Source organism: Pterocles gutturalis, unplaced genomic scaffold (genome assembly GCF_000699245.1).
Source record: "Pterocles gutturalis isolate BGI_N339 unplaced genomic scaffold, ASM69924v1 scaffold34250, whole genome shotgun sequence".
In the NCBI taxonomy this organism is placed as follows: Eukaryota; Metazoa; Chordata; class Aves; order Pterocliformes; family Pteroclidae; genus Pterocles; species Pterocles gutturalis.
Genome location: NW_010144507.1, coordinates 7246 through 33351, shown reverse-complemented (window position 1 = coordinate 33351; position 26106 = coordinate 7246). Strand labels below are relative to the sequence as shown.

The following is a 26106-nucleotide window of genomic DNA, read 5'->3' as shown; positions in this document are numbered from 1 at the left end:
AACATTCTGGCTTTAAATCCCCGAAAACAGACACATGCAACTCTTCATTCAACTGCAGCAAAGAAACAAGTCAAGAAGCAATGGAAAAGGAATTCTGACAAAAGCTGTTCAGTGAGTGCATGTTTATTGTTGCCTCTGGAACATGCAATAAATCATTGAGTCTGAAATCTCAGTTGTGTGAGAAGTTAATATTTGAGTTTCCTGTGTTGTTCAGTAGCCAAATTTGGCTCCTAGTTCTGTTCCTGTAGATATGAAGTTACTGTGTGATCAGCTGTTTACTTTTCAGAGCTGAATACATGCCATACCTTTTTCCTTCTTGTTGATTTAGTAAGTCTTTAGTGCGACTTTTTCCCCTTTTGTTACGAAGTCTGATCTGTCTCTAGTATCAGGCGGTATCACAGCTGGTTCACCACCTCCCAACCCTCGCAGAGCCACTTGCTGTCCCTGTGTAGCCAGCGTCAGCTGCTGCTTCTGTACCCTGCTGGGCTGCTGCCCACTTGCTCCTTTTCTGTTTTCCAAGAGTAACACTGGGTAGAGCAGCACTTCACTCTCTTAGATCTTATCTCATAGATAATTTTATTTCAATACAGAAACAGGGGAACACATCATATGTACCTATTTTATAGACATATGTACCTATTTTGTATACATATGTATGTCTATATAGATCTATCTACATGTGTACTAGATATACATGGCCATATGTATATGTGTTATATAAAAATACATAAAACTTAGATTAAAAGTTGGCTCTGGATTTTAAATTTTGTGCATTGTATTTTGCAGGAAATAGGTGGTTTTAGAATAAATGTTTTTTCATTATAAACTGTCTGTATTCTTCAGTATTTCCGCCATTAGATATCATAATTTTCTTTATAATTTTCTCTCTAGGTATTTAGATTCCTAGTCTCAGTGTGATATTTGACTAATCCTATCAGACTTTGTTGTCTCTTTGATCTCTCATCTGATTAGAAGGTTTGTAGTGTTTTTACATATTCTCTTAGATAATCCTCTAAATTCAGAAGTCTTTTATGTAGGGTACTACTTCCTAAGCTGCAAACTGTTTCCCTTACGAGTACAATGTTATGGTGTCTTTTCATAAATATCATAATCATTATCGAAACATCTTCTTCCACGAAGTAGGAAAATTCAGGTTTGATTGTTGATATTAGTTTATTGTTAAAAAAACCCCAACGAAACACAAAAACAAATTACCTGCAGAGTTCCTCAGTTTCTCAGAATTGTGTCGTCCAGTATGATGAATAATATTTGCTGGGAGGAGCAACCCAGAGTATCCTTAGCATTTCAACCATACTCTAGTATAGTTTCCTCTTTTATAGCATTGATTATAAGAAAATCTCTCTTACTATAGCTAATATTCTTATTTTCTCATTTTGTTTCTTTGCTTAGATAATGTTATAATAACTGGAAACTAACATACGTGAAAAGCTTCTGTTTGTGAACAGGGATGACTATTTTGGTATGTCTGGTGCAGTTACTGCTCACAGCTGACTGTTCCCGCTGCCCAGGTGGTTGAGCTGCTCAGCAAGTGGCTCCTGGACAGCTGCAGTTTACATCGTTATGTTCTCAGGCAACCTGTAATCAATACTGGGCTGTAAACTTCTGTTTTCAGAAACTGTTTGTTAGGAAGCTCAGGTGTCCATGCAGCAGGGCAGCTAGGTATCTGTGTAGTAACCTAATTAGCTGTTCCAATGTAAATTATCCTAGTTAGTTGAATTTCAAACTATAGCATACACATATCTCTCTTCCTAATGGGTGTGATAACACACATTTTATAAAGCTTCTAGGATTTAAGATCACTGTTGGTTATCTCTGAGATTTCCCCAATATCAGTCTTGTTTGATGTTTGTAATCATTTTATTCATAAAATGTTTGATATTTGAAGGTCTTGCTGTTAATTGTGCAAGTGAAGTGCATAGCTTTTTAAAAATTATCTCTGTTCCCACATTCCTGTTCTTAGCTGTGGGTGCATACCTCATGGTGTCTCAAATGTGCTTGGACCCCCGAGGCCTGAGCTTGTTGGGCTGTGCGAACAGCACCAGTTTTGGGTCCGTCGCTATTTTCCATGCCTTGTCTTGATTTTCATTTGAAATTAGTTATAAATGTCAAATATTGCAGGATGATGTTTTGGCATAGGTTTACAATCTAATAAACAACTTGGGTTTATAGTTCTGCATTACTGCATGGAGATCCGTGCAGTGATTAGGACTCTGCACTGACAGAGATCTGCTCATGTGTTGCAACTTACAGGGTTAAAGGTTAGAGATAAGCAAATAGGATCATTTGTACATGTACACACCTTAATCACAGTTCTTATACCGTCTGTTATGAATTATTTGATAGAAATGTCACATTATTTAGTTTGCAAGTTGTGATAAGAAATGTGAAATGCTTCAAGAATCTGTAACGGGGTAGTACTTGTTTTTAGTCCAGTAATGGTCCTAGTTTTTAGGTTTGTGAAACTTTGCTTTATCAGAAATATGTAGCTTACATTTACTGTGCAAGATCTTTGCTGTTGAGTGGTTTTAATAAACAAACAAAACAAAATGATTGAATTATTTCCTAGCCTTCTTAAAATAATAAAGGTGATTTCGGAAAGTATACATTGAGCACAGTTTTCTGTTATGGTCTAAAAAGCCATTGGCAGTAGTGTTTAGGCTAGCTAATGAACAGATCAAGATCTATTTGAAGTCCATAGTAAGTATACTTGTTTGTATTTCCTTAAAATCTGAATTTGGCTTTTAGCTTTGGATTCTTTTGAAGCTGTACTGATGCTGTCTTTGCAGAATTACTCTTGGAGGGAAGGTGGGAGTGTGAAAATACAAAACTAATTAAATTAACAGCCCTCAAAACTCGGAACAAAAGCTGCATCTGCTGAGGCATGCACACAGTGACTTTGTAATGTCTAATATACTTCCAGATGGCAGACTTACATATTTCCTCAGAATAATTACACAAGTGAAATTTTAACTCCTAGCCTGCTCTGAGACACTTTGGGTTGGCCATTAAATGAGTTCTGAAGTGGAAACTGAGTGTCACTATTTTTCCTCAACATTGGAAAAGCATTCTCCTAAACGAAGGTTCAATTATGCTTTCAGTGAGCACTATTTTTTATTTACTGTGCTAGCAACCAAATTTTGCTGTAAAAATGATTTATAGGTGCAAGACCAGTCAGCTTTCCTTCTGAAATTTTAACTCGGAGATTTAGATTAGAGTAGGTAAACTCTTTATTGCCGAGTCACCCTTGGTAACAGTGCTAAACCTAAGCTTTAACGCTCTGGTTTCTTCTGGGTCGTGCTGAAAGGTGGTACAAACAGATGCCACTAGTCCGTCTGGGGGAACAAAAGTTTCTGTTGGTCAGAAGAAATTGAAAGTAGAAAAGTTTTGAGATGGCTTTACTAATAGTAAATCTTGGAGAAGGAAGCAAAATTTAGATCACATTAGGTCATCAATTTACAGATAAAACTAAAGCAATGAACTGTGGATGCTGTGAGGACTTACTTTGGTTTTGGGGTTTTCCTAGGTAGTTCAGGGTTGTTTAGACATATAATTTATTTTTTTATTTATGGTTTCCAACTCTGTGATTCATTTTCTGTGTGGATTTAATGCTTGCTGACAGTTAGATCACAAACTAGATTGGCACTCATTGTGTGTGTTTGTGTTAGACCCAGCGCACTGAATTCCTTGCTTTATGAATAGGGTTTCTAAGCATTATGGGACAAGTTCTACTTTACCTTGTACACGTGCGGGTTTACTTTTTTAGTGAAATTCGTGTCTGCAATTTTTATAAATTCACTTGTCACTGGAGAAATCAGTGGGATATTGTAGTCCTGCCATTTTTTGTAATGAAAACTTGGAGGTACTTACTAAGGATAGGTGAAAAGGTGGTACACACCCATCTATATATCCAGACCTTCTTCAGTTTCTGCATTTAGAAATAATAGTAATAGTTGCTCCAGATGGAAGAGTTGGAAGTATTTCAACGAGACAAGAAAAGTGAAAAGGAAACGGGGTTTAAATTGGTTTGTAGTTAATTGCTATAGCCTTTAACGGTATTGATTTTCTAACAGTAGTAGCATTGCTCTTTGTCCTTACCTTTTCTAATCCCGATTGGCATTGTGCAACAAGAACTTCTTTTCCTTGGACAAAATAATTTTTAAGCTCAGCTGGTTTTTGCAGGGGCATCGCTTTTGGGCAAGAGTCCTTAACTGTTCTATAGTTCTTTCCAGCCATTAGAGAGAACCAAATGCTTTACCTTGTCTTTTTCTGTTCAACATTAAGGTGCAACTACCAGATTGCTCTGTGCTAATGGTGGAGAGTGAGATCTGCAATTCATTGCAGGATGTGACATATCCCACTGCTCTTTAAATTCAGAGGACAAGGTTGCTCTCTTCAAACAGTAGTAACAAGAGTTTGCTAAAACTTCAAGCTGCTTTTTACTCTGATAGTATTTCTGTCACTGTCACTGCTATATATGAATGTCTGTAAAAAGGAATTCTTATTTTTAAAAAAGGGTTTGTAAGGACCTCTTAGTATACAAAAGTCCAAGCTTGCATAGAAAAACCTGTAAATAAGATTATTCTCCTAGCTATAATCCGTTTGTTACTCTAAGTATTGCCTTCCGGTGAGGTGAAAAAATGCCACATGATTTTTGTGCCCAATCATGTGTCACAGTTGCACAGTAATCAAGTTAGCACTTCACAAATAGCTGGGTTGAAGCAAAAATAGTGCAAATTGCAAACAAATAGATGTGAAACCCAGTTCACCCAAGGCCTAAAATCATGAACCTGAATGAATAAATGCTTTTTCAGTGAATAATTTGGCCATTTCAAGACACATATTGATGAAAGATTATGTATTTATAAATAAAAAATAATCCCAAATGTTGTAAAATAGAGAACACTCATTAAAGAAAATCTTCTCAATTATCTTTATAATCTAAATGTATAGTTTACCTTTGCAAATATTTATTTTTGTCTTCATTGCATATGAATGTACAACTTTAGCTCTTTTCTGAATGGATATACAATGGCAGATGTCTCTCTAATCGCTGCTCTATTCAAACATTAATTGGTAGAACATATGTAGAATTCTACTACTCTGAATAGGTATAGGATAGCAGCAGTCTTTTTAATCACATCACTATTCAGCCACTAATTGGTGTGATGATTAAGGGACATTAGAGGGAGCACTTTGACATCTGATGCTTTGAACTGATGTCTGCTCGGGCTGCAGTGTATTCATCATGGCCAGACTGATTTCTTAAATAAAACGCTCTGATTCCCAAATGTGGAAAATATTGCATTAGGATCCATTGAGGTGATTAGGGAATTTGAGAATGATTCTTTTATTTAACTAGTGATTGACTGTATATGCACAAACTAGTCATATGAATAATACATGGGTTACTGAGTATCAGAAAGAGCTGAGAAGTAACATCAAGAGATTTTCTCTTTTCTCATAGTGTCAATAATTAAATATTAATACACATTTTAAAATGTACCAGTTTAATCATTTAGCAGTCAAATTCCTACTCATGCATTTTTTAGATTAACTAATTACTCTGCATTTTCTCGTATCGATACCGTATGCTGGCATTTATAACCATTTTACTGGAATAAAGCAGTTTACATGTTTATATATGATATTGCTTATACTTGCTCTAAGAAATGCATATTATAATCCTCAGATTTCCTGGTTTATTTTAGTTTCAATGTCTTGCAATATTTTCATTAGAATATCTCAGTAGCTCCTAACTTGCCTGACTGCTACAAATTAGTGCTTTTATGCACATTTTCTGGGTATCAAATTGTAAATACTAGCTGATGGTAAGTTATACCAAATCCTCCTGCAAAAGACTCCATCTTACCTTGTGCAACCCTCTCCTGGAGTGCAGTGCAAAACCACCTGTGACCTCTTTAACTTTTTCTGTTCAGAGTTCTTCAGTTTCGGTGTTCTTCAGTTTTGATGTTGGATGATTCCCCTTCTTACAAAACAGCACTCACCACAGATTTTTAGTTCCAGGTGTATTTCTAATCTTAACCATTTCAAAACTGAAGTGTCTCAGACTTGCAAATTGTTTGGTTTTTACACATACATATATGACAAAATGAAAAAAGCTTGTCTGCCGCAAATGCTGAATTCTAAGTAAATCTGATCAACCTCTTCATTAAAGTTGAGGAGACTAGAGAGGAGAGAGAGGCAAATTGTTTGGTTTTTACACATACATATATGACAAAATGAAAAAAGCTTGTCTGCCGCAAATGCTGAATTCTAAGTAAATCTGATCAACCCATTCCTCTTCATTAAAGTTGAGGAGACCAGAGAGTAGAGAGAGGACCAGAAAAAATCTTCACTATTAACTTTCCTCTTCTGCTTAGCCTTGTATTATTTTAGATCTGGATTTTTATATGTGCACTTTCCTGTGGTTATTGGATGGAGGGAAGAGTGCCTTCTCTTATTGGTGTATTGGAAAACAGAATAAATAACAAGGTGACTACCTCCTCTTTTTTTCAGCCCCTCTACTCCCACTTTTTATTTTAAATCATTCCCTGTACTAAAACTTATACTGCTCTTTCACTCTTTCTTTTCCTCTTCTAGACTTTCTTCTTGTATAGTGCAAGCCACATGTCCGTTCTGTTCAGAAATCTGTAAAATTTAAAATGATCACGAGCTTTAGGTTGAGGATTTGTAAGTACTTGAACATTGTTTCTTGGAGAAACCTGTGCCATTGTTAGCCTGTTAGTAATTACTCACTTCAGATCTATTTATATTGTCTAGGTTCTGGAAGACATCTGCTCACTAGAAGTAAAAGGAGCTGAGAGCAATTTTAGTGTGAAGGAAGTGGTATGGCTTGCTGAATGCCGTGTTTGAAGCAGAGCTGGTAGCAGTGTCCAATATTAAGTTGCACTAAAGTGTTCATTACAAGACCCTGCTTGTAGTTTGTCTGCAACTTTGCCATGTATTTGGACAAAAATTTTCAAAGTACCAGTCCATCAATACTTTTATGCTTATTAAAAAAATCAGTCATATATACATATCAAAAAAGTAACTTGATTTAAGTATGAATGAACAGGTCTGGCAGAAAAGCTTGTTTTTGATATTTTAACCAATCCTGATGGCATTACATTAAAAAAAAACCACTAACATCCTCATGAAGCAAGGATGCGTAGCAGGCTGGGGACTGAAAAAGTATGTTGGTACAACAGAACTGTCCAGAAGCTTTGAAAACCTTATCATGACCAGTTTCTGTTGCATTTTTATCACAATGTACGGTCCTCAGGTGGAGAGCAGTTAACTGCCTCATCTTCGCTGCTCCTTTGCTTACCGTATTCAGTATTCTTTGCTTACAGTAGTGTCCTGGTTTCAGGAACTCCTAAATTTTTGGTGGTGCATCTCAGGAATGATTTGAGACTTTCATAACGATTTATTTGTTGTTTTATAAACGGATACATTGTTTGAATATAATGTTGAAAATAAACATAGTGTCCCATCCAGTACTGATATCAGAAATAACTTTTTTTGGGATTCCTCAGTCTGCATAAATGCTAGGTACTCCTTGGTGCAAGAACCTTCCTTCTAGTGTGTGCGCTTCATGTTGATGAAATGGGAACTGCTGCGTGGTCCAGTCTCTGGAGCTGTGGTGTTGTGGTGTTGCGATGTCGAGGCATGGTCCCTCTTAGTCTTTCTGGGTGTGTGCCTGTTCCAGCTGTCTTCAGAAAGCTACATGGCTACATGCATGTGTTTTCTGCAGTTACTTCTTCCATTTCCAGTAAGTCCTATTTCATCCCAAGTATCTGGAACAATCACTCAGCAAAACTTTCTGTTCCCCTGTAATACTGAGAACAGGACAACAGCCTACGGTTGCTTAATTGCTAGCTAAAGTGGAAGAGGTTTTCTTTCATAGAGTTAAAGATCCTGACATGTGCTTTCCATTTGAAAATTATCAAGTTGTAATTAATATCTTTTTGTATTGCTGTTTAAAAAAATAAATTGAATATTTCTTGTTCATGTGCCATGTGAGAGGAATGTTATTAACAAAGTTAAATCAAGTAAACAAATTAAGAAGTATCCAAATGACTACCTTTATAGTTGCCTTAAAGGATGTGCACTGTTCAAGAAAGACAAACATAAAGGTCAAGCATTTTATGTTAATAATGCAGCAGATGGTAAAAAGATAGCAAGGGTAAAACCAAACCTTTATAGATCAAAATGATGTTAAGGAAAAGTAGCAAACTCTTTTCTAGTGTGCTGAGAACATGCTATAGAGTCTTAACACAGCAGGTTTAAATTTGGCTATGGCTGTAAATAGAAATCAATCTAATCACAGAATCATAAAAATGTAGGTTTGGGAGGGATAGCAAGAGAATTTCTGGATTGGGACAGAATGAAATGTAGCAAGACATTTCTTGACAGATATTTGTATAACCCACTTCTAAAGGCATGTGATGTTGGAGACTTCTCATTCTTGTCAACCTTTAATGCAACAGCAAGTTTTTTCCTAATATATACTATATTTTATTTGTTGAAGGTCAAATTATTGTCTTGTCCTTCTCCTACTTGCAGAACAATTGATGACTGTTCCCTTTTGGTATAAAGCTGTTGTATTAGAAGATTCCTAACAGATATTCTTTGTGTTCTCTGTTTTCCTTCAACTATTCTTTGTGGTCATGTTTTCTGAAACTTTTATTTTGTTGCTTTTCTTTGAATTTCATTTTCTGCATCTTTCTGTAATTGTGATGATGAAAAATCACACAATTTTTCATCTGGCACCTAGCTAGCACCGAGTAGCATGAAATAATCTCTTTGTGTCACACACTGAACTATCCCACAATGTGCTGTTCCTTCTGCAAGAGGGAATTGTATTGTATTCAGTTTATGGCCTAAATTCTGACTCTTCAATTTTGCTTGATTTTTAAAGTCTTATCTTGCCTTTTAAAATGTTTAATATCTCACCTTTTCCCATTTCCCTTATTCCACCGAACATGATGTCAGTAGAAACCACTAGTTTTTCCAGCTATCTAAGTCACAGGGGTCCTGGGTGAGTCATGACGCATCTTGATTCAGGTCCTTTTTCAGTGACAGAAGAGAAGCTAGGGGTTTTTCAGTGAGTTGTGCACTCACTGGATATTTGTTTTATCTAGGCTACATTTTTAATTGGCTTATGAAAATGTGGTGTGGAATACTTAAAAAAGTTTACTCAAGATTTGTTACATCTACCAGTTATTCTCTTAAGGACAGAAAATAAGATTGATTTAACTTTGGTTTTTACATGTGCATGTTGGCTTTTTAATATCACATTATCACTGTTAATAAATGTACTCTGTTTTCTCTGCTGAGAGCTGTAATTGACGTTTTAATTCCTTTTTTTGTAAAGGGAAGCATTATGTCTCTCTCCTCTGTCCTTTTGGAACCCCAAACTCTCAGAGTCTTTTGGTGCAATTGATAGTGGTCCATGAATTGCTTCAGTCAGTTCCTTGATGACTCAGTGATATACGAACTGCGTGTGTCTGATTAAAAAAAAAAAAAAATCCCAAACCTCTTGTTTCTGTACTCAAGCCTGTGATCGCATGTTCTTGCTAAAAATAATACTTTTGGTAATAGTTATGGCTATAACTTGCCATCTTCATAAAGAGAGCAGGGAAAGCTGTGAATAGTTCAGTTCACTCTGCATCATTTGTTTGTTGCTCCCCTTTCCTGTACATGACCTGTACTTCTCTTTATTTTCTTCTTACTTCTCATGTATATAGAACCTTTTTCTTATTATTTTTTTCTCTCCTTAGCTAATTGAAATTTGCTTGGTGCCTTAGTGTTCTAATTTTATTCCTACAGTGCCTGTGCTGTTCGTTTATACTTAGAAATCTATATACTTAGGTCTGTGTCATAGTTTCCATGCTTTTATGATTTTGATTTCCAGGCCATGGGGGAGACATGGTATGATCATAAAGGTCTGTTAGTGCTGCTTTGCTTTGCTCAGGAGTTGTTTCCCTTTGTGCATTTCTGTGAGCGTTTGCCCTCTCTCTTGCTTTCCTTTACTGATCAGTGTATCTTTCAGGAGACAAAGCAACCTGATCCCCAAGTCTATTGAAATTCTGTCTTCTGAAGTTCACTGGCCTCATTCTGTTACCCTCACAACTTTCTGTGCTTGGAATTGGTTGTAATGCTATTAGAGAGGTAAGTCATTGTGAGACACTTTGACTTTCTTTATACAGCCTGGAAAAACACAGATCCTAATAATGGTAGGGTGCAGATATTATTTGATGTTATAACTGACAAACTTTGTTAATAACTGTCATTAGATCAGAAAGGCTAAGATAAAATTTTAAATAGTATGAACTCTTACTAATTCAGCTATCAAACTGAATGGACTTTAGCTTTAAATTTAGCAAATGGGGGAAGTGATGGAATAGATAATCACAGAAAATAATGTTCATCAAGCTCTTTCTTTGAGTTAATTTAATTTAAATTCTGTAGAAGAATTACAAGTTTGTTATTTTATAAGACAAACTCATAAGTTAAGAAAACTATTTAGATCTCTGAACTTAACGAAACACCTCAAAGATGTGAATTTTGAGAAGATTGTTATTAATTCAAATATACAAAAGTTATTCAGAATTTGCATCCCAGCTATTAAAGAAGAGTTTCAGACTGAACTGGAAAACAACTTCAAAAAGAACATTAAGAGTATGAGGATAACCCATAAGGAATTGGAAAAAAAAAAATGGGATTGATGGGCAAGCAGGAATTGCAGAGGGAAAAGTTAGAACTTTAAAAAGTCGAGTCACACCTGGAGAAAGAAATTAAAACAAATAGTAAAAGGTTATTCAGCTATATAAAACAAATAGTAAAAGGTTCTTAAGCTACCTAAATGAAAAGAAATAAAAGAACAAGGCAAGACGGTGTGAAGATAGGATTAAACATCCTAGTTATTGCCTAAAATCCTTGTAAATCGTTGTCCTAGTTTCAGTAAAATCAGAGTAAAACAAGAGGTGGCTAATGGGCAGACAAGTGCAGAAATAGAAATTACCCCCGACAGGTGAGACGTAAACTTGCATCTCTGAAGTCAAGGGGACAGAAGAATGTCCATAAAAGTATCACAGAAAAATTGACTTGTGCAGTTACAGGCCTACAAAGTAAGACTTCTAAATAAAGCGAGCTGTATGTTATGGTGCTTGATTAAAGAATAGCTGATGCAGTTTCTGTATATTAAAAGGTGGAGAATTGATGAGCAACTTAGTCTCATCTCAGCCACACGCAAAACTTTGAAAACAAATTTTTATGCAAAGATTTATTAAAGACATTAAGGTAAATATAAGATGGAATAAGACATAGTGGGCTTTATTGTTAGGGATAGATCATGGCACACTGACGACATTTATTTTTTGGCCAATTAATAATGAAGTATCATCGGCTTAGACTGGAATAGTAACATGGAGAAGGGACTGGCTAGAAAGGAAATGAGAGTGAGAGGTGCTTAAAAAAGAGCTGCTGGGCTTTGAGCAGAGCTTGTTGAGGGATCAGTCTTCAGATTCATACCATTTCATATTTTAATTAATGAGCTAGGCATAAATACTAGGAGCATGTTATAAGAAAGTCAACAGACACTGTCAATACAGAAGGAACTAGAAGTTCATAAAGAACTGTGTGACACTGAAGTTTAGAATAAAAAAAAAAAGATAAGAATAAATTTAATAGTGCAATTAGGAGGCTGTACAGCCAAGGGCTGAGGATAAGAGTGACTAGGAGCTTAATGGTTGGAATTAAGAGAGAAATGATTTAGAAATACCAGCTGATCAGAGGGTGATGATTCCATCAACTGGATGAGAAAATCTGGATGTGAACTGAATGTGAAAGCAAGAGAGTAACTCATCATCCAAATTGTCACGTCCAGTGTCCTATATACTTCCATGTTGTGGACCATAGGTGTCTGACACAGCATGCTCAGTTATTCAGTAGCGCCGATTGCTACCTGTTAAAAGTGGATAGTCATAGTATGTAGAATAAATTGTTTTTAAAACTCTTCAGATACCATAATGATGAGCGTCACTGAAATGTTCATGGGGAAAAATAGTTCTGCCTTCAAGTAAGGTTTTGAATAGTGTGCAGTAAGCACGGCTACAAATGTTGAAAGGCTGTTGGTTCTGTCTTCTGAGTCAAGCAGCACTTCTGCGTAAAATAGCACGATCATAGCACTGAAACTGGTGTTTTGCTGCATATGTGTGAAAGGGCCAAATAAAGTTTTGAAACAGCAAACCTTTTTTAGGCATTTCGGAATTTAAGTGCTTGACTTCCCAGTGCATGTGTTTTGTTGTGTGGTGCTCTGTATCATCTATGAGGTCCGCTGTGTTCTCCAAACAACTCTATGTATCTTTCAGCCTTTAACTTCTACAAATATTACTGTGGGAATTAGGTTAATAAACAGGGATTATGTACCTGAATATTGGTTTCTATCCTTCGTTTACCTGTGTGGATCATTTGTGGTTTCTCTTTACTATGTAACAATTTGTAGCTGACAGCTGTAGACTGATGCTGTTAAATGTCTTTTTGAGGTATATGCTCTGATGTGTATTCTTTTCACTTGCTACTGATACTCTGCTATGAAGATATCAAATTGCTTCGAGGCTGATTTAGGTATATAAACAAATCTCAAGTAATAACACTGGTTTTGATGCCCTTCAGAAAGATACATGCTCACTGATTATTTTCATTCTGTAGGGCTTCATCACATATTGCTCCTTAGCTAAATTGTGTAGTTAACTTTTGCTTTAGCATTTCTATTTCTTGACTCTACTTCCAGGACCCTTGGATAAGCGCTATTTCCATTCCAGAATTGAAAAGACTTTTCTTTCTTAGAAGTTTCCATTGGCTGTTGGAAGGAGACTTTCATTGCTGTGGAATAAAAAAGAACTGTCAAGGAAGCTGACTTAGTATCTGTCCTCTTGAAATTCACTCTAGCTAATGCTGAATCATCAATACTTTGTAAAGTATGGACTTAAAGAGCATTTGTTTCTAACTTTTGAAGACTGAGCCCAGCAAACATTTTTTTAAAAAAGGGATGGGGGTGCAGAGAGAGGAGCTTTACTTTCACTCCTGTCACATCTGGAGTCATTAGAAATAATAGATACTCAAAATCTTTTAAGATGGGATCTATAAGCTTTAGCAATAAAATTCCTTAATAATTTCACTGCATTTTTGACAACACTTGGACCATTTTTCCTATCCTATGCAATCTGGAAGCTACCTACTATCTTTTCTAGAGTGTAAAGCTTTCAGAAGCAACTCTGCAAGAGTATAAGAAGTCAATGAATCTCAGGCAGTAATGTATACACAGGAACTATTTAAAGGGTTGGGTGAATGTAAAACAATTGCATAAGAAATATTATTTACATTCTGTTTCTCAAGGATTGTAACAAAAGTAGTATTAGTGAACAGAGGACATGAGAGACAAGGGGGCAGTGCGCATCAGAGTATGGGGCTGTTTCTCGAGCTGGAAGAGTAGTCCTGTTGTTGGTTCTTTCTCTGGAGTTTTTCTTTCTCATTTATATTTTCCTCTGCATTTGTTTGCTAGGGAACGGACAAACAAGGCGAGAAGGATCTTGCATATATTTGTAGCAATAAGTCTGAAAAGCTCTGTTGCCACCAGGGCTCTAGAAAAGCTGTGGAGAGGCACAGGGTGTTGCTAGGCAACACCGCATGGCCACAGATAGCATTTTTTCTTTTAATTTATTTATTCTTCAGTTTGAGTGTGTCCTGCTTGGAGCCATTTGGGTAATAGTTAAGCAAGCACATAGAAATCAGAGAGCTCCAGGAGTGGCATAAAGGAATGCAATATAAAAAAAAGAAAGAAAGGAAAAGCCATGACACATGATGAAACAGACCAAGAGACATGAAATAATTAGTAAGGACTAGGGGAAAAAGTAAACAAGCATGGGGAAACAAGAGGAGAGGAAAAAACACAAGTAATGAAGAGAAAAAAAAAAGAAAAGGAAAGATAAGGCAGTATTGAAGAAAAATTAAAAATTGAAAGCTCAAACAGTGTATACATAAGGGAAACGGGGAAACTGCTGCATGAGAATAAGAATTAAAAATTGGAGATAAAAATTACTTCAAGAAGAAGAAGGAGAAATTTCGTAATTGTGTTCAAAGAATACAGATTTTTGTTTGCTTTTGCTTTGCAGCTACCCTTCTCTTTTCCTAGTGCTCTGTTTGCACAGTAGTAGTGCAATAGTAGGAGTGACACTCAGGAGCTGGGGACTGATAAATAAGTCCAATGTGTTTTCCAGAGAGAAAAGATACTTTAAGAGTTTTAGTGTTATTTAGAAAATATTCAGTGTGTATGTTTGAAAATAGCATTTTCAAAACAAGGTTATTGCATGTTATTGTAAAATGTGGATGATTATAGTAAGGATACTAGGTTAAGCTCTGGTTGCAGGGAGAGAGTGGGTTGCTATACTCTCCAAGTTAAACAGATGAAGCAGGGGCAGGTCTGTCCTGTGCAGTGTTCTGGGAACTAAGAGCCCTTCACTTGCAATAGTTGTAGCTGCTTCTAGACTTGAGAGTAGCATAACCATGTGGGGAAAATGCTGTGACAGAGCCAGCCCTGCTGAGAAGCCCAATTTATTAGCTCAGGAACTGTGCTACCTAGCCCGGCTGTCTTGGAGCACTGTTTGTGGGACTTGAGCCAGACTCCTCCAAAGGGTGCTAAGCCTAGCTCGTACCAAGGAGCCTTGCATCACACTTCTCTTCTGGTGAATCTTGGCTCCTGCTTGCTTGGGGATTGCTCGGAAGGTGTTTGCCTCGTACTTTGAGGCATACTTGTATTGCTTACCTCAGCTCGAACACAGCAGAGTCTGACAAGAAGGGGAATACAAGCAGCCTGAGCTGTCTGAAGGTTGGCCAGGAGATTTTTGGGAGAAGAAGGCTATTCAGGTTGGGGCATGAAAGCTTCCAAGGGAGTAAAAACCTTACAAAGAAGACAGTAAATGGGACACAGAACTAGAAGAGTGCGTAGTGCCATACTGAGGTATTGGGTTGTTAGATGCTCTTCTCTCTAAGGTGGTTAAGTGGAACCAAGACCTGAGGCTATATATTTATCCTGGATGTTGTTTTCAAGCTGCATGTGGATAAACAGTGTTACAGCAGTATTCTCCTAATGCTCTTTCTAATGTTCCCTGTGAAAAGAACTTTCGAATGCCCTGCTGACAAGTGTAGGTACACATAAACCCTGTTCATTTCTGTGTATAGGAAAGTTCTCAGTCATGTCATTTCTTACAGAAATTATACCATTTATTACCTTAAATTTGTGTTGGGAGATTCTCAAGCTTATTAAAGATGCATGGTATCTTATTCAAAGAAAAATATACTTATTTGAGCAGTTTTCCCTCAGTTTTGATTATATTTGTGTCCTGCTATCATCTACAGTTACTTCAGACTCAACCTGTAGTTTAAAATATAAGAGCTGAGGTAACATTTTGTTAGCGTTTGCATATGACACTCGTAGTTTATGAATGAGCTTCAGATTATTTTAAGTCAAATCATTCTTCACTTTTTGGTGAGGAATGATAGTGATGGAAAACCTGATATAAAGGGCTGGCATGTAACACAACTGTACCAGGTTCTTGATACTATGGTTGTGCTCTACTGGCTGCAACCTTTCCCCAATTCTTATTCCTTTAAGTCAGGTAGATGGTTCTGAAGCAACTTAATATTTCCAGTTATTCCTCTGGGGAAATCTAGTCTCAATTTCATATTTGGCTTTGCCTGTGGTAACTACCCTCAACTGTCACATGAGGAAATTTGTTTCATTGCCGTCTAAGTCATCTTTTATGCTGTGATACTGATTTTCAGATAACACAGTAATCCAGAATAGAAGCACATATATTCTTTTTTTGGTAATTCACCAAGTCAGAAGATGGGATCTTAATAGTATTTTTTTTTGTGGAATTGTTTCAGCTTTTTGCAAAGAAAATTTGGAGGAAGGATTCTGTTTTATGAGGACTTGGCCAGTGAGCATAGTGACATATAACCGCATATGGTTATAGCAAGAAATATAGTCAGTCACAGCCACTGAAGTACTTTTCATGCAGATCTGTCACTGTTTTCTTTTACTATGCTAAACAGAGCATAGGATTTTTCCCACCCCTCCTGCAGGACAAAAAGATTGGGTTGCTTAGAGCCTAGAAGTCATAGATCCTGCAGTGTCCTCTGTACATGAGTCTAGTCCCTTGGTACTGTCATCCATTCCTCAGCTCTTGACCTTGTGTTTGTCATGTTTTCAGGCTCTCTGCAGGGGACTTAAAGACTGTTTTATGTAAGTATTTTTTTTATGTTGGATTGTAGTGCACAACTCAGTAAGTAGTACATGGACTGTGGTTTAGCTGGTGCATGTGTTTCTGTAACTGTCAATAGAAAGACATGATCTGTCAGGTTAGGAGAGAAGGACCTTGGTAGGGCCTTGCTGTTGTGGTTTAACCCTACCTAGCATCCAGGCACCACACAGCCACTCACTTACTCCTTGCACCCAGTGGGATGGATGAGACAATAGGAAGCGTAAAAGTGAGAAAACTCATGGGTTGAGATAAAAACACTTTAATAAGTCAAGCAAAAGCTGGACATGCAAGAAAGGTAAAATGAGGAATTCATTCACTACTTCCCATGGGCAGGCAGGTGTTCAGCCATCTCCAGGAAAGCAGGGCTCCTTCATGTGTAACAGTTACTTGGGACAAAACGCCGTAACTCTGAACGTGCCGCGCCTTGTTCTTCTTCCCCCATCTTTTTATTGCTGAGCGTGATGCCATATGGTCAGGGACATCCCTTTGGTCAGTTGGGGTCAGCTGTCCCGGCTGTGTCCCCTCCTAACTTCTTGTGCACCCCCAGCCCACTCACTGGTGGGGTGGTGTAAGAAGCATAAAAGACCGTTACTGCTCAGCAGTAACTAAAACATCGCTGTGTTATCAACACTGTTTTCAGCACAAATCCAAGACATAGCCCCTTACTAGCTACTATGAAGTAAATTAACTCTACCCCAGCCAAAACCAGCACACTTGTCTAGTCAGTTCTTATATTTATTTGGGAAAGAAGCTTATGCAAAATAATGAGAAACAGCTTAGGCAGATTAGCTTCTGCAGAATTGGTTGGGAAAATTGTGTCCTGTTGTGTTTGGTGGTTTTTGGTTGTTTTTTTTTTTTTTTTTTTAATATTGAGGTAACAACAGGGAGCTGTAGTGCATGGTAAACACAGAACCATGACATAAAATGTTTTGTTGTGGCACTTCTGAAAAATACTGTTGTTGGAGAATAAAATGTGCCTTGTAAGAGATGAGAGGTGGCATCTTGGGCTGAGGAAGCAAGCCTGCTATATGTAATTTTCTTTTATTCCTCTACATAGTGTTGGACTGCGTTGTTTCAGGAAGATGTTTATGCATTTTATTGTAACTTTAATTTTTGGAAACCTCTTATATTATAATAATTCTTTAGCTATGCCTAAAAAGTAAGACAGATCCTGTAAGTTTGTACTCTCAAATATGTGGGGCTAATTCCTTAAATTCTTGGTCATTTAGCTTCTGAAAAAGCAGGGGCTTTTCGGTATGCATTTTTTTCTTATGCTCTTTATTGAAGGTCAAGAACATAATCTGTTCCTTAGGAGTACAGTTCTACCTGCATTTTAAAGATTCTTCCTTTTCTCTAGGTTATGAGCTCTGTAAATGTTAATTCGCAGTATGAGTCTGGTCTTTACCTATATACTCTCTCATTTTATTTGATCTTGATGAGTCAGGGTACCAATATTTGCAAAGTAAAGAATCTCAAGGAAAAGGCAAGCTAGGTTGAGGAATGGGAAAGTACTGGGAGGGGAGGGTGTACAGAATTTGGGATATTTTTTTTTTTACTAATCTTTACTTAGTTATATTTTCACTGTTAAGTGAAAATAGAGTATTAAGAAAGTCTGTGTAGAGCCTGTGTCTCTTTACTTAGACTTCATGCCCTTCAAGAATTAAATTGTAAATTCATGCTACGAGTACTGGAGAATTGGAGGGTTCAAACATCAAGAATGGGTCCCAGACAGGATCGTAAACTGCTGTGAAGGCTCTCATGTAGTGCTCAGGCTCTCCAATAGGAAAAAGGCAGGACTACAGCTGCCTTAATAAAGAAATAATATCTAGACAAAGCTTGTCATAATCTAAGAGATGATGTGTATTGTTCCCTGCTGCAGACCTCTGTCCCATATGGGGAAGCAGTCTTAAAAGTGTCCCTTCAGATGCAGAGGGACCGGTAGCTTGTTGCCAACTCCTCCCATTCATTTACTGATCAAGTTTAACATTTGTTGTAGGAAGAGAAGGAGATAGTGGTAGAGGCAGAGGTTTCCCTTACTTTTTGTTTTTAAAGTTTTCTCTGCCTTTTAAAGCTGAGTCATGAGGGGAGGAGCATTATAAAATGTCCTGTCGGGTGGCATCACCTGCATTCTCTGATGCTGTATCATTTCCAGCTGTGCCTCAGCTGTCTTGCATATCTTTTGTAGCTTTTTATTCTTTTGAGTTCTTTGGTATACTATTCTTTGTGTTGCATGCTTGGTCCTTTCAGAATGTCTTTTCTCATCTTCCCCGTATCGCTATTAACTGATGTGTTATCCATTACCAAAACACTTGGTGTCTGCATCTGCTCTGAGAACAGCAGGTAGAATACAAGCAGGATACCATACCCTTATGTGAACGTGAAGGCTGTTACAAGTTTACCACTTGAAATTTGTGAGGGAAACAGCATGAAAAGGAAGTTAACAGAATGCCATCTCAGCTTGGAAGATTTTTCACAGACCCAGTAAAATTCCAAACTGTGTTTTTACAAACAAGTGTTTTTCATGTTTGACCAGTAATTAATGTTTATATAATTACCTGTCTTTAAGGATTAAGTGCACCATATTTTAAACTGGGACAACTTCAAAAAATCCCAAATTGTCTGCTTCCACTTCAGAATTCCCAGTTACACTGACAGTATTTCTGGCAATAATAATATCTCAGAAAATATCTCATACGTTGGAGTTTCCTGGTGAAATAACTAGGGCCTGAGCAGTGAGGCCCTGAACCAAAGCTGACCTCTAGGTGAACCTCACAACCTAACAGTATCTCTAGTGTGTATAATATTGATCACATATGCAATGTATTACCTTATGAATATATGCCAATTTATAAATCTTTTGTTGTAACGCTTATAGAGCATTGCTGTAACGCTTGCTGTAAGATAATAGTTGTGTAACAGTGGCTCCACTTGCCAAAAAGAGATAAACCTATCTCAAACTCTCAAACAGACCTCTACGTGACAGAAGGTAGCAGGGCGGTGAGGGGTGTTGTTTAGAGATGCGTAATCAAAGATAACCTGACACCTTTACTTCTTCTTAACCTTTTCTTGGGCTCTGGCCAAGCGTGGGAAAAAGTTAACAAGGGGAAAAAGAAACTACAGCAGATGTTTTTCGCAGCTCAAGATATAAAATTGTTTATTTAACTGTATAAAAGCAGGGACCGTTTGCAGGGAAAGTTGGAAGCCTCCTCTGTACAGTGGATGCACTGTATAGAGATTTCCCAATTGCCAGGATGAGTTCTCCAAATCCTTCGCTGTAAACGGGCTCCCCAGCATCTGCGCATCTGGATGATGGTAATAGAGGGCAGTTGGTGATGTATCTTTCTTAATCACTATCACTAACTCTATGTAGTAATGATTAGGTGCATTACCTTATTCTGTGCTTGCTATAGTAGTTTGCTTGTTGTCTTGATGCTTTACCTTATCTTGCTTTATTTTCTCTGTACTATTTTCCTCATTGCTTTGTGACTTTGGACATAAGTAAAAATAAGTTTACTTTTTTTTTAGTGCCTGTGTCCTTTGTGCTATCCCCGTCGATTGTCAAAACATCTGGTATCATTCCTGTTTTAGGAATAGATTCCTGTTTATGGAGAAAATGTAATACTTTGAGTTTGAGTTTGCATTTGCACTACTTTTAAGTGCCTTAAAAATAATATTACTCTAAAAAAACCTGAGAAAAATTAACATGGTTATGCTAATTAGGCATTGACTACAGCCACCCACAATTCTATTGAATATCTTTTTCTATTGATTTTTATTTGATTGCTAACACTTAGAGCTGGTTTTCTGTTGGAAGTCTGCTATTTTTGTTGTATTAATATCTATATTTTTCAAAGAGCCTGACTGGCCAATATGTCTGTATCACATAATGAAAAAATTATTATAACAAATGCTCATGTATTATAAATGCCCTGCTGTCAAATATTATGTGAATACCTGAGAACTCAGTATACTTTCTGCAGATACTAGGAATATGTACAGATCAAAAAACCACCTATTTTTCCTTTGTGAACCGCTGATCAGGTATCAGTTTTAAGCTGCTTTTGCCCTGTTTGGAATAAGAACCCCTTGAGAATGAGTCACAGCAAACAGAAAGGAGGAATTTAGTAGGTAGATATTGTGTAGATCATAATATCTTACAGTTAGGATCAAACAATCAATTTACTTGTTTAGTTTTTAAGAATGCTCTAAGGTAAAACCCTTTGGCAAGTGGCATCAGTTTTGTTTAGTTGCTCAATATGAAGATAGCTTAAGGGGGCTTTGTTTATGGAGTACAACTGTTGGCTACTGAATAACTTTAATGAATTGTAGCACCAACATTAGAATAAATGCAATGTGTGTAAGCCATTTTACCCTATAGCAGATGGGTGCTTAAGTCTGTGAGAGAAGATCAGTGGAACCATTTAGCTTTCTGTGTTGTTTCAGTGTAGAAAGACAGTCTGTTCCAAATCAAGAGAGAAGTCTGCTAAGAATATTTAGGTTTCATTGGAATAAAGCACAGTGTTATGTAAGTTCACGTCAAAAGAAGTAGATGTGCTATTCCAGATTCTTGACAATTATCTATTAGTCTGTTTTTAATAATTTTTCTTTGGCACGTAATCCTGTTTAATTAGATTCTACTCTCTCTGTTGTTTCAAGATTCCATAAACTGGAGTCTTACATACCAGCTGCTAAAGCAGGAGTTACTGTCTAAATGATATTCGCAATGAGTATTTGGAAGGTTTACAATTATACCCTTGCTAATAAATTGTGCTATTTTCCCCAACAGTTTTAAGTGCTAATCTTCAGAAGGCATTTTAAAATTAGCTAAAATTCTGTCAAGAGATTTACAAAAATTGTTAGCATGAAGATAATTATGTCACAGTCCTTGGACTCCATCTCTGATTGTGTGCATAAATCAGAAAATGTCAGCTGTGTTTTCCCTTAATAATTATCCTTGCAGCAATATATTACAGTTTAGATTACTATTATAATGTTGCTTTAGGTTTATAAAACACAAGTTAGTTATTTCTAAAGTTTTCTGCTGATGAAATAATTCAACATTTCCAGAATAAGAAGTGATTATTGGTGTTAACATTTTACGTATCAATAAGAAGATCAACATGGAAATAAGCATTCTACACTTTTTATACAGTCCCCCTGAAGAAGTCAGCTTTTTTTATTACACCTTTGTTAAAGGAGATCATGGCCAACGTTTTCAAAAGAGCTCGCTAATGTGGTCTGCCATGTAACATGTGTGGGACTTGACTTTCTAAGGAACTTTTGGACGAAAATTAAAGACTTTTCTTGATGAATCTGTATAGGATGAAGGCACTTACAGTAGATTCTGTGGGTCACCAGCAGTTTTGTCAATCTGTCATTGGAGTCTGCCTCCTTAAAAGTAACAAATTGAAATGTCAGAGGGAGCTACTACATCCTTCAGAATTTGGACCAGGTGCAGAGAAATGTAGTTACAAATGCATTCAATATGCACATTTAAAATTTGTCTGCATTTCCATTAGAAAATTAAGACACAACATATTCTGTACGATCCTTCTTCATGGGATATGAAGGAGAAAACAGAAGATAAATTAATTTGTTTTAGCATTAGCACCAATACAAACCAAACAGGTGAGAGCTGTTTCACCTTTCAACTGCTGTATGTTCCTTATATTTAATACACAGAGAACATTTGACAATAAAAATATGAAATTTACCTTCACAAATGCTTGGAAAAAACCTCAAGCTTTCTACGAAAATTTCCTAAAACCATGTGGAAGCAATGAATTCCAAGAATTCAGCAGTCTTACTTACCTAAAAACTTCTTTCACAGAAGAGAGACGGTATTTTAAGTAAGGCTTTTGATTTGGCAGTGTATCAACTAGGATAAGAGTTCTACTCAACTACAGTGATGCAGGCTGCCTTAGAATAGGTCTTACGCTGTTGTCAGATCAAAAGATTTTATTTCTCAACTGTCTCAAATGTGTGTAAGACATTATCTCTAATCCTAACACTTTTCAAAGTCTTGTGTGAAGTATTGTAGGAGAGAGTTAAATTAGCAGGATATGGCTGAGCATGATCGCACCGCACTCTCATTTGACTGGATGGAAGATTTATGGTTGGTTTCAATGGAAGTGGGATCACTTCTTTTAACAGTACTATATCACAGAATGGGCGAGTTTGAGTTACTGTCTTCTCAAAATTCTGACTCTTAGGCCTGCCATGGCAGAGCAGAGGAAGCAATGCTTTTGTGATTTAGGGAGATCCTCAGTGATGACACCAGGCAATAGACGGCTTTCGGTTTCTGAGCTACTTCAGCAAAGTTTTGCATTTGACCCAAGAGACCAAATCAAGAACTGCTTTTCAAATTACTACATCAGGCAAAGAGGGCTTTTCTATCCAAGACAAAAAACATATAAAAGAAAGCTAAGCTGACAAATGTTTAGGGATGTGTTTTAAAAAGTACAACTTGACTTTTGCCAGAAACCTAGGATTTTATGTAAAACTAGAGTGATTATTTATATTCTCCTGTTATGTGAGCTAGCTTGTTACTCCAACCAACGTCAAAGAATGAGAGTATTTTGGACTTCGTAGTTGCTGACTTTCATCAGGCTGTTAGAATATTATTATAAAGTTTATGTCATGATATTATTTATATTATCACTTACCGTGACTGAAAATACAGAATTACGAGCATGTAGTCCTTGCTCTCAAAGCTTGCAGTTTATTTTATTTAGAAGAATGAATTGCAATAGCAAAAAAGTCCTATTTTTGTGGTTATGGGAGGAAAAGCTTTTCAATTTGTTCATTAATCTTCCTTCTTCCTTATCTCCATATATTCATCAATCATCTTTCTCATTTCTGATTAGATGTTCCACCAGTATGCTGGGTGAGATTCCACAGATATTTGTGGCTGGCCAGTCTGCATCTGCCTTTTTAACTAGTTGTCATGTAGTTTTAGTTAAGTTCTTGCATGATAAATAATCCATTTATTTATATATAAAATCTCTTCCCCACTCTCTTGCTTTTTGATTAATTTAAAAACCTCAAAGTATTTATTCTAGAATTCTTTAAGAAGCAGTATTTAGACTTTTGTGGCTTTTTGACTGCTGTAACTTGGATGAGAGCTATTTGGCTGAAATTAGCTGAGAAAGATATTGTCCAAAAACACTTCTCAGAAATGGTAGAAGTTCATCTTCTTGCAAATGGATTGGTCCAATATCTATTATTTGAGTCCATAAAATTTGTTCTGTTTTTTGTTCTGGGTTATCTATTAATTTTCACATTGGGTTTATAGTTGAGAGGGAATATTTGTGTGTGTAAGGCTATATGATCACAGCATTTTTTTTAGAAATAGACCTCCCTTGTTGCCCTTCAGCTGATTAACACAGTACGGTCTATACAGACAAAGAAGAAATACCATTGAGCTTACTCTCTTCAGTATTTTCCACGTGGAGAGCATCAGTTACTTTAGCTTGTACAATATAGAGAAGATTTAGTTCTATTTGATAAAAATCTTATGTGCTTTGGATCCTCTGTCATTTCTATGTGCTTTATATCATAATGTCAAGAGAAATTAACTTCATGATGCTTGGATTTTCTGAACCTGTGCTGGGATGCTGGTGGCATGCGATTGTTAAAAATGGACTTTCCTTTTTCAGCACTTGGAGCAATATCCCAAATGGTGTTTCTTTGGTTTGTTTTCCTGGAGGATGGGTGGTTTGATTTTGCTTGCACAGATACTTTCAGTTTAGAACTGATGAATCAGGAATTCTTTATTAATGAGTATTGTCGATTTGGATTTCTTTTGTGTATTTTAAATGACTGACCTGCCTGTATATGCTTGGAGCCGGAGGTCAGTGTATGCTGATCTAAATAATGAAATTCTTATTGTAGAGTTTCCCTGTCTTTCTCGCGTAATCCCTTTGAGTTTTTGAGTAGGATTCTGCTATACAAAGGACAGCTGATTGTAATATAAACAAAGAAAAAGTATCAGATTAACCATGAGATAAGATGTACTACTCATACTTAAGACATGCATCATTTTTTATAAGGGAGAGAAAAGATTGCAAAAGTTCCAAATGTCGCTTTGTTTGTTTCTCCTGCTCAGAAATGTATTGTTAAAGCATTAAAACTTTGTATTAAAAAGTTTATAATCTTATTTAAAAATAATGATAGTTTAAATGTTGATTGGATAAGCTAGAATATCTTGTTAGGTCATTTACAAATATCTAATTACTTTCTCTCCAATAATGCTTTTGTAGCCTCAAATTGAATGTAATTATAAAAATAAAGAATCTGTGCACAAAAGAAATAACAATAGGTAACTTTTATTGAATTTATTACAACTGTCTTTAAGATGTGGACTTGAAAATTAATTCGGACATCAAAAGCGGTGAAAGTAATATGACCAAATAATAGTGCAGATATTTTCTTTAAAGCTACTGCATAAAGAGGCTGACAATCCTACCTTCAAGGTTGTTAGCAATAGTAATTGTTATGCTTGCAACTTGTGTTTCTTTTACACCCATGTGGCAAAATTATGCCTCCCAGAGGTAAGTTTTGGTATTGGAGAAAGGTGCTGCAGGGAACAGGGGGTAACTTAAAAGCCTCCTGTATTGAAGAAGCCTCAAGAGAACATAAAAATCCTATGGATAATGCAGATGATCAGAGAATTCTTATTTGCTGGTATTTCACACTCGCTTTGCACAGATACAAATTTCTGTACTCTGCAGCATCTTCTGAACCTATTTACTGCCTTTGTAGGAGCAGAGGAAAAGGAATCAACACTCTGGAGTAGTGGAACCAGACACACATTTAATAATAGTTAACAGAATATAGCAAAGTTATATGTCACAAAATTGTTGGCTTCATATTACTTTTAGAAATACTGGTGAGCTCTGATCTGGAAAAAAACATTAAGTTGTTGAGCTGTCTATTAACAATTAATCCAAAAAGATTCTGTTATGATTTAAAATTTAAATTAAGTCTGAATTAAATATGATTGGTTTGTTCCAACAACACTGCCTGTTTCATTGGGACAGAATTTATAACTTTTATTATGATTCTAAAATGCATGTTTAGGTTTTTATTCTTGTCCGACTGTGCATAGTAGCTTTGTAGCCTCGCATACAGATAAAGGAAAAATTAATTTTTCTTTCAAAGACGAAAAAAGTAAAAAATTGAGACATTTCATTATGGAACATTTATAAGGTGATTTCCATGACAACCATATAATAAGATTCATGTTTACTTTGTTTCTGAGTTCTCAATATCTTTTTAATGACTCCTCTGTAATTAAAACAGAATGCGTAATTTGAGGTTACATAATATAAATCAGTTTTGTTTGCATGATGTTGAATAATGTTAATACATGTACAATATACTGTTTAAGAGCTTTACATGGATTTGTCCGTTTGTTGCAGAACTGTGAGAAACTGGAAAATAATTTTGATGACATCAAGCACACGACTCTTGGTGAGCGAGGAGCACTTCGAGAAGCAATGAGGTAAGTCTGGGTCACCATAGCAACAGTCACAGATGTGGTAAAGAAAGAGTCATTCTTCATTATTGGGGGAACAAATGAGTTCATTGCCACCATTCAGCTCTATTCTCTAAGGTATTAATTTGTCAGTGGAGAGGCTTCCCTTGAGGCTGTACTTTGGTTTTGAAGCTGCATAAATGTTAAGCCTGACTGCACAGTAAAAAACGTAAATGTTTAATTTGTTATTTAAAATGCTTAAGGGGTGCCTTGCTTTAT

At 36.4% G+C, this 26106-nt stretch overlaps 1 protein-coding gene across 1 annotated transcript; it reads left to right on the top strand.

The window, feature by feature from the left end:
- LOC104470269 (dihydropyrimidine dehydrogenase [NADP(+)]-like) lies at positions 1 to 26106 on the top strand (the record flags this gene model as incomplete). The annotated part of the gene is made up of 2 exons (XM_010085122.1): positions 1 to 111; positions 25772 to 26106. Coding segments are annotated over 2 exons (198 nt in total), but the record flags the coding sequence as incomplete, so codon positions are not given.